Source organism: Triticum aestivum, chromosome 2B (assembly GCF_018294505.1).
Source record: "Triticum aestivum cultivar Chinese Spring chromosome 2B, IWGSC CS RefSeq v2.1, whole genome shotgun sequence".
NCBI classification, from domain to species: Eukaryota; Viridiplantae; Streptophyta; class Magnoliopsida; order Poales; family Poaceae; genus Triticum; species Triticum aestivum.
The window spans coordinates 92443753-92452516 of NC_057798.1; the positions used below are offsets into that span (position 1 = coordinate 92443753).

General features: G+C 51.5%; 1 protein-coding gene across 1 annotated transcript; it reads left to right on the forward strand.

Annotated features, from left to right (window-relative positions):
• Nucleotides 1-5327: 5327 nt before the first annotated feature.
• Nucleotides 5328-7602, forward strand: LOC123040599 (ricin B-like lectin R40G2). The gene is made up of 5 exons (XM_044463395.1): nucleotides 5328-5640; nucleotides 5736-6401; nucleotides 6520-6642; nucleotides 6920-7148; nucleotides 7243-7602. Coding segments are annotated over exons 1-5 (1212 nt in total). The 5' UTR covers nucleotides 5328-5448; the 3' UTR covers nucleotides 7245-7602.
• Nucleotides 7603-8764: the final 1162 nt, after the last annotated feature.

Here is an 8764-nt window from a genome sequence, read left to right on the forward strand (position 1 = left end):
ACAAGCCGATGAGACTGATTTGGAGAACCTGACGAACAAACAGCTACATGATAAATTTCAGCAAATGATGAGTGGACAGGTGTAAGATGTGCTAAACAGATTTGACGAGGCCATGGAAAAGATAGATGGCATTGAGAAGATGTTCGAAACAAAACTTGATAGCAAGTTAATGAATTGCTCGCGCGTTTACCACCACCACCGCTGGCTGCACCTATCGCACCTCTGCAACACCAACAACAACGCCTCCTTCCGAATCAGTATGGACGAGCGAAGCGTGTTCCTATTGAGGATGGCCAAACTTCTGGTCCTGCTGTTCCTGTTGTTGATGCTTCTTTGGCTCCTGCTACTGCTACTGCTGGTACTCAGGAGGATGATGAGTATGCGGGCGATTATGAGGATGAGGTTGATCAAAATCAGAACTATGTGCACCCGCCAGCACCACCACCAGCAGGTTGACCTCAGGTATATATATTCGTAATGGTAGGCCTGCACCACCACCTCAGGTACGAGATGATGTCCATATTCCTAAACTGAAATTGAATATTCCATCATTTGAGGGTAGATATGTTCCTGATATATATCTTACTTGGGAATTAGAAACTGAACAACGATTTACATGTTTACAATATCCTGAGGAGAGACGGGTTGCTGCTGCTGTTTGTGCTTTCACTAGTTTTGCATGTGTAAATTTCTTAGCCACTTTTGGAGATGTTTATGGGCTAAGTTGGGGACTAAACTGCTTTTTAGTACTACTTGTCACCCCCAAACTGATGGACAAACTGAAGTAGTCAATAGAACATTGTCTACTATGCTTAGGGCTGTTTTGAAGAATAATAAGAAAATGTGGGAGGAATGCTTGCCTCATATTGAATTTGCTTATAATCGTTCATTGCATTCTACTACTAAGATGTGCCCTTTTGAAGTTGTCTATGGTTTCCTACCTTGTGCACCTATTGATTTGTTGCCTCTTCCATCTTCGGAGAAGGTTAATTTTGATGCTAAACAACGTGCTGAATTTATTTTAAAAATGCATGAGTTAACTAAGGAAAACATTGAGCGTATGAATGCTAAATATAAACTTGCTGGAGATAAGGGTAGAAAACATGTTGTGTTTGCACCTGGAGATCTTGTTTGGTTACATTTGCGTAAAGATAGATTTCCTGATTTGCGCAAATCAAAACTAATGTCACGTGCTGATGGTCCCTTTAAGGTGTTAGAGAAAATAAACGATAATGCATACAAACTTGAGCTGCCTGCAGATTTTGGGGTTAGTCCCACTTTTAACATTGCAGATTTGAAGCCTTATTTGGGTGAGGAAGATGAACTTCCGTCGAGGACGACTTCATTTCAAGAAGGGGAGGATGATGAGGACATCAATACCATTGTTACACCCACAGCCCCTGCTGCTATACATACTGGACCAATTACTAGAGCTCGCGCACGCCAACTAAATTACCAGGTACTTTCGTTTCTTGGTAATTATTCTAATGTTCATGAGAATATGATGTTGCCTAAATTGGATACATTTGTTTTGCTTACAAATGAAGGGCCTAGCTTGGAGAAGGATGAATATTGGAGCAAGAGAAAGCATGGAGATGATGGCATGCGCAAGGGGAACAAGAACGGAGTTACGAGTGATGATTTCAGGTCTTTGAAGCCACCATAACGAGTGCATGAAGCCTTGGACGAAATATACAAGATGCCACTTCATAAATTTCGTCCAGAGGCTATTATAGGTGTTGCGTCACCTTTTTATTGGGCTAGGCCCATGTAATTTCGAAATACATTAGTATAGGCTATTTTTAGAGTCCGTATGTGTGGGGAAACAAGAGATAGGGTTGATTTCGGACCCCTCCACCAAGGGCCACGAAATTCCCCCTCTCTTCCTCCATATATACAGCCCTTAGGGCACCATTTAGACTTTGGGTTTTGTTTAGATTAAAAGTTCGCCATAGCTGCAACTTCGCGTACTTCGTTTGTGTTCAACGACCAGACAAAGGCGTCACAGAACCCCACCTTGATCAATAAAGCTTTCATCTTATATTCGCAACATCCAGATTGCAATCTCAGTTTCTTGCTTGTTCTTTGTTTGCTCGCAGGAAACAGACCCTCGTGGTCAGGTTTATCGTGCTCCGGCGTGGTCAATAACCTCTCGTAGTTGGTTTAGCGATTGCTAAGGCACGACGTCCTCGCACGTTCGTAGTCGGATCGTCAAAGTCGACTTCCACCAAAGCGATATCCATCATCTCATCGAAAGACGGAACACCTTTGCCTCTATCAAGTTACCCACGGCACAATTTCGTACTCATGCCCTACCCATACATTTTGCAAGTATGGATGCTCATTACTCATGGGTACAAAATCTTTCCAAGTTTTGCCCATGTCCACAATTTTCGGGTAGGGTACTTGCGGGTACCCGTACCCATACCCATGGGCACAACTGTCATCCCTATTCTATTTCGACGGTCGTAGATGAATACGTATACATCTCACTAGTCCCTTCTAATCTCCCCGGTGTACTATACAACGGTGCTTTGAAAGTGATGTCATGTGTGTGTGTGTGTTGTTCATGCGAATGTGTGTGCGCGCGCACATGTGTTGTCCATGCGAACGTGTTGGTGTGCTGGCGCGTGTGTGTTGTTCATGTAAATGTGTATGTGCGCTGTCACGTGTATTTTGTATTCTAAGAGCAACTTCAACGGGCCGACCCAAACGGATGGCAATTTCGTCCGCTTTTTGTCCGTTTGGATCGGCCAAACGGACACGGATGCCTGCTTTCGCATTTGGATCGGCGCGTGCGCCCAACACTGGCCTGAGACCCATTTTGACGGCATCAAAGAAAATGAACGCATGCATATTAAAAAATAGAGAAACATCATTAATTAAACATTAAAGTCGGCCACGAAGGCCGGCGAGAGTCCACGCATCCACATTTGCATTTAAAAAAAACAGCCTAAACTACGAGGCGGCACGCTGCCCTAGGTGGCGGCGTCGTCATCCTCGGGGTCCGTGAGGTTGATGAGCGTCGGAGCCGGCCCGGCCCAGGCGAACGTCATGTTCCATAGTGCCGTCATGTCGGGTTGTGCCGGCGCAGGCAGTGCCGGGGCGGGGGGGGGGGGGGGGGGAAGGGGGTGCAGCCGCCTGTGCAGCCGCGGCCTGGCGCGCCTCCTCCTCGGCCTCGTGCTGCTCCTCCTCGAGGTCGCGCTCGAGCATCTCCTCGTGCTCGCCGCGACGACGCTTCTCTGCCAGCCGGTGCTGGCGCCACATCTCGAGGTACACCTGCTCCTGCGCCGGGGTCGCCCCCAGCCAAACCGGTGGTGCGGACACCCACTCACGCACCACTCCATTCCAGGAGAAGCGCGCGAAGGGCTCGGGCTCCGGCTGCGGCTCCGGCTTGATGGGGGACGGCGGGGCCACCGGCGGCACCACGTTGTCGCCCGTCGCGGAGAGGGCAAGGGCCTGCGCCATTGCCGCCTCGTACCGGGCCTCCTCTTTCGCCTCCGCCGCCTCCGCTCTGCGCCGCTCGTCCTCCTTGCTCTCCCGGTAGACGGCTGCAAGGGCCGCCTGGTAGACGTCCTCCGCCGCCTGGTCCTCCTCGCGGACGACGAGCAGCATTGGCGGCGACCTCCGGTCGACCTCGCGCACGTCCCGTCGCCTCGCCTCCTCGTGCTCGAAGGCGAACCACGTCGCCCAGTTGGGCGAGTTGGTTACGTAGGCCTTGTCGAGGCGCTGCTCCGGCGTCAGCAGCGCCCGCCGGCGCCGCACCTCCTCCGCGTGAGCACGAGCCGTCCACGGCGCCGCCGGCACTGGGATCCTATCTGGATCCAGATGGCAGTGGTGCGGTAGCGTCACGTCCGGATACGACAGAGGCTTGCGGTTCTGCCAGTGCCACTCCGCCTGGTGCACTGGCACGTTGACGCGCTGCCTCTGCCGGCGAGGCGCTGGCGGAAAGGGGTGGCGGGGGACTTGCCCTTGGCCTTGCTGCCGTTGGCGCCGGAGAAGAGGCCCATCTCGATGTGGTTGTGGTGGCTAGGGTTTGCCGGCGACGAGGGAGCAAAGGTGGGCAGATGTGGACGGCGAGTTTGGATGAGGACGGCCCCGCCGCACGGTCGGCTTAAAAAAGGACGAACGACGTCGCTGACGCGTGGGCCCGTCGTCATAAATTAAGCTGACCGCGTGGGCAACGGGTAGTTGGACGGCTGCCATGTGGGGACGCGGCGGATAGCGAGAAGGCGCGTGAAGCGTTCGTTTGGCGTCCGCGCCAACGCATTTGGGGCGCAAATTTGGGTAACAAATGCGTCGGCGCGGACGCGACGCAGACGTGATTTGGATTTGGGTCGGCGCGTTGGGCCACTACTTTTGTACGCGCCGACCCAAACAGACGCAGACAAACGAAATGGGTCAGCCCTTTGGAGTTGCTCTAACCTCTCTGTTTTAGCGTAGTTGTTTATTCTAATCACGATGTATATATGCAACCTAACATCAGGGAGAAATTGCTTTCATGATGCAGTCAACCCATATACAGGTAACTAAACAACATGTGAACGCCGTATTTAACCACGCATCTTCTATTGAATTCATGCACAAGCTAGTTGCTTAAAAAGTCCGAACTAGTGAAAAAAGGTGGGCAATATATTTCAGCACTTCCCCTCACATCTAGACTTATTTAATCTACGTGGCATCGTTGTGGGCCGCAGAATCTCAAGACCCTACCAGCACATGATTAAAAAGAGATGCAGATGACAAAGTCTGAAGTGAGGGAGAGACGGATAATATATTTTAACATCTCCTTAGTTACACTCTATTCAGTCAGGTCCTTTATTTTCATGCAACCTCTAAAAATCGTCCTTAGCTAGACTCTATTCAGTCAGGTTCGCCTTTTTCATGCAACTTCTAAAATTCGGTGCCGGTAACCAGCAATGCCGGACGGGCATCTTTCTGTACTGACATGCAGAAGGTTCGAGCCACGAACAAATATCATACACGTTCCATAACAGCAGGTGATGAAGGTGCCTTCGCCCGGAAGAGAACACTGACCACCTTGACCCAACAAAACAATCTGTACGTGGGCACCTGCGATCGCCAGCCGGCCCCACGGCTGCGGACACGACGATGCGGATGACAAACCAAGGTGTCTCTAGTCAGCGGAGGCGCGCGATTAACAACGCCGCGGCTGGCCGGCTCTCGGCCTCCGGCACGCCTCGGTCCTAACGGAGCCCGCGTGTTCAACCCTCACCTATCCGTCTTCCACCTTCTCTACTTTGGTCACATTTGTTAACTCCCGTGGGGCGTGGGCTCCCAAGCCCTATAAAAACCCGGCCGGGGTCGCCGGCCAGCAGCACACACTCGCACCGCACCGATCGACACAAGGAACACTCGCTCAGCTGCTCACTCTGTAGTCCTCAAAAAAAAAAAAAAAGAGCTGCTCACTCTGTCCCCGTTGTGATCATGTTCGGGCACAAGAAGCACAACCAGCCTCCTCCGCCGCCGGCCGGTGCCGGCTACCCGACCGCGTCGCCGCCGATGCCGCAGCAGGAGCCGACGTTCAAGATCTTCTGCCGCGCCGATGAGGCCTACTGCCTCACTATCCGCCATGAGGCCGTCGTCCTCGCCCCAACTAACCCCCGCGACGAGTACCAGGCACGTAAACTCGGTCATACAATAACTTCATTGTCATACTGTACGAATGAACGTACGTACGTAGAAGTGACACTTTTGCATGGGTTTGGGCGCAGCACTGGTACAAGGACATGAGGCACAGCACGCGGGTGAGCGACGCGGAGGGCCACCCGGCGTTCGCGCTGGTGAACAAGGCCACCGGGCTGGCCGTCAAGCACTCGCTCGGCCAGTCCCACCCCGTCAAGCTCATCCCCTACAACCCGGAGTACCTGGACGAGTCGGTGCTATGGACGGAGAGCAACGACGTCGGCAAGGGCTTCCGCTGCATCCGCATGGTCAACAACCTCAACCTCAGCTTCGACGCCCTCCACGGCGACAAGGACCACGGCGGCGTGCACGACGGCACCGGCGTCGTGCTCTGGGAGTTCTGCAAGGGAGAGAACCAGAGCTGGAAGATCCTGCCGTGGGGCGCTGACGGCGGGTACGGGTACGGGTACGGCGGCGGCTCGTCCGGCGGCCAGGATCCGTACGCGCCTCCGCCTGCGTATGGAGGAGGCTACCGGCCCCCGCCGGCCGGCGCGGAGGCCTACCCACCGCCGCATGCCCACGGTGCAGATGCGTACGCGCCGCCCGGTGCAGGGTATGGGTACGGCAACCTGCACCGCGCGCTGGCGTCCGAGTCCACCGTGCGCGTCATGTGCGCGGCCGGCGAGGACTACAGCCTCACCGTGAGGAACGGCACCGTGTGCCTCGCGCCCACCAACCCCAGAGACGAATTCCAGGTGAAAACGAAATGGACATGCACATACTAACTTCTTCCATCCGAATCAATCCATCCATTACGATCTTTACTAACTTTCATCTCTGTTAATTTTGCGTGCGTGACAACACGAAATGTAGCACTGGGTGAAGGACATGAGGTACAGCACCAAGATCAAGGACGAGGAGGGCTACCCTGCGTTCGCCCTGGTGAACAAGATCACAGGCGAAGCCATCAAGCACTCCCTGGGGCAGAGCCACCCTGTAAGCAAAACTAAGCCACTTACAAACACATACTCTCTCCTATCCATATTAATTATAGTTGTTTTAGTACAACTTGTGACGTTGATACCTGTCTCTGTCTATGATCCTTAAATTCAAGTGAGTTGGTCAATGCAGGGGTTGGCACGTACCTATCTACGTTTACGATTTCCATGTTCGCGTCACACGAATTGAATTGAAATTGTTCTCCACCTGCTCTGGTTTTTGAGACGTTTGCAGCACGCTGGTGAACCGTGCTTGACATGTGAGTGGACTGCAGGTGAAGCTCGTGGGTTACAACCCGGAGTACATGGACGAGTCGGTGCTGTGGACGGAGAGCCGCGACGTGGGCAAGGGCTTCCGCTGCGTGCGCATGGTGAACAACATCTACCTCAACTTCGACGCGCTCCACGGCGACAAGGACCACGGCGGCGTCCACGACGGCACCGAGGTCGTGCTCTGGGAGTGGTGCAAGGGCGACAACCAGCGCTGGAAGATCGTCCCCTGGTGTAAGCTACTCTCTTCTTCACGGCATTGTACTCATCCTTGACCGTTCTAAACCTGTCCACTGATCACCATCGCTTGCTTGCCTTTCTCATGCAGAGAGTGTGCCTTACTGCCGTCCGCTCCATGCCGCGTCCGTTGTTCGCGTTCAAGTCGAGAGAATAAACCCGGACTGCAGCGACGATCTCAATGTCAGTGTGCCTACTTGATCGAGACCGGATCGCTTCTTTCTATGAGAAAAAAATTCAGGATGTTCATGAGCTGCAGGGCGGTCTAGCTAAATTATCTTTTGAGTGCCGTCTGGATCGCTATCTTGATCCATGCGCATGTGTCTTCTCCCGTCTGTGTGTGAGAGAGTGTAGTTCGTTTGCATTTGGAAGTTTCGAAAGAATAACAAGTAGTATGACTGTACTGTACATTTATGTTTGTAATGAACAAATATATGCCTACATAAGCCACCGTCCTGCATTCTTGTTCAGCTTTTTCTTGCTGTTACCGTTGGTACCCGGCAAGTGTCAGCTGCCCAACCTACCTACGACTAAGCGAAGAAATGGAGGTTTATAATTTTTGGCCATACCTCAACGTAGGTTCTGAATTGCTGATGCCATTGACAACTCAGTGAGAGCTTCTGGATCGCCAGGTCATGCCGCCCAACGCATTACTTAAATACATGGTCCTAATTCTTAACGCCTAAGCATCACTCCGTGTTATTCTGCTGCTGTCAATTCAAGGAGGGGTTAGGATGGAGCGTTTGGTTCAACGTAGAAAACGATGAAATTGCCGCCATTAGACAATATTGGCGTCGTGGTAAGCGGCAGAAAAATCTGGACACTTGATTGCAATCAAAACCATCCACAGAAATACCTCCGTCTCGGTGAATAAGTTATTCACGTAGTTCTAGGTCGACAATTTAACTATTTAAATATGTATTATATGTGACAAAAAATATATATTTAGAAACTACATCCGTGTAAAAATCTAGTAACACTACTAGGGAAAAGCCTAGCAGCAGCGCGGGTTCTAGGTATATCAGTAGCGCGGTGGCCGACCCTACTGATAAGGCGCTACAGCTAAACTGTAGCAGCAACGCGTGTGCACCCGCGCTACTGCTATACAAGTGTAGCAGCAGCGTGCTATACGGAAGCTCGCTACTGCTAATAGCTCTAGCGCGCTTTGCTGGGACGCGCTACTGCTACTGTCACGCTGCTGCTAACTTTTCTCCACTCGCTACTGCTAATTTTAGTAGTTTTTATTATTTTTTCTGCATATTTGTTTTGTATTTGTTTTGTATTTGAACATGCTTTATACAAGAATCTTTAGCACATACAAATGTCATCATCGTATACATACAAATAGCTGCGAGACCACAAATGTAATCATAGCATATACATACAAATAGTCTCATCATAATCATCATCCAACACAAAGTGGTATCTCGTCATCATCTCGAAAATAGCGATACATTCAAGTCTCGAATACTTGCAACTACAACATCATCCATCTAAACAATGATATACGCGAGAAGAGCTATCACTATGAGTGAGAGCGGAACTATGCAGTACATGAGGCGGCGGTTACGAGTCCTCTCTCTCGCGCTAGCGTGAACCTCAAATTACTAGCT

Excerpts from the sequence above, each read along its gene's own strand:
- LOC123040599 (XM_044463395.1), top strand. The coding sequence starts at position 5,449 with ATGTTCGGGCACAAGAAGCACAACCAGCCTCCTCCGCCGCCGGCCGGT. Across the intron at positions 5,641-5,735 it reads ACCCCCGCGACGAGTACCAG|CACTGGTACAAGGACATGAG; the intron begins GCACGTAAACTC and ends GTTTGGGCGCAG. Across the intron at positions 6,643-6,919 it reads CCCTGGGGCAGAGCCACCCT|GTGAAGCTCGTGGGTTACAA; the intron begins GTAAGCAAAACT and ends AGTGGACTGCAG.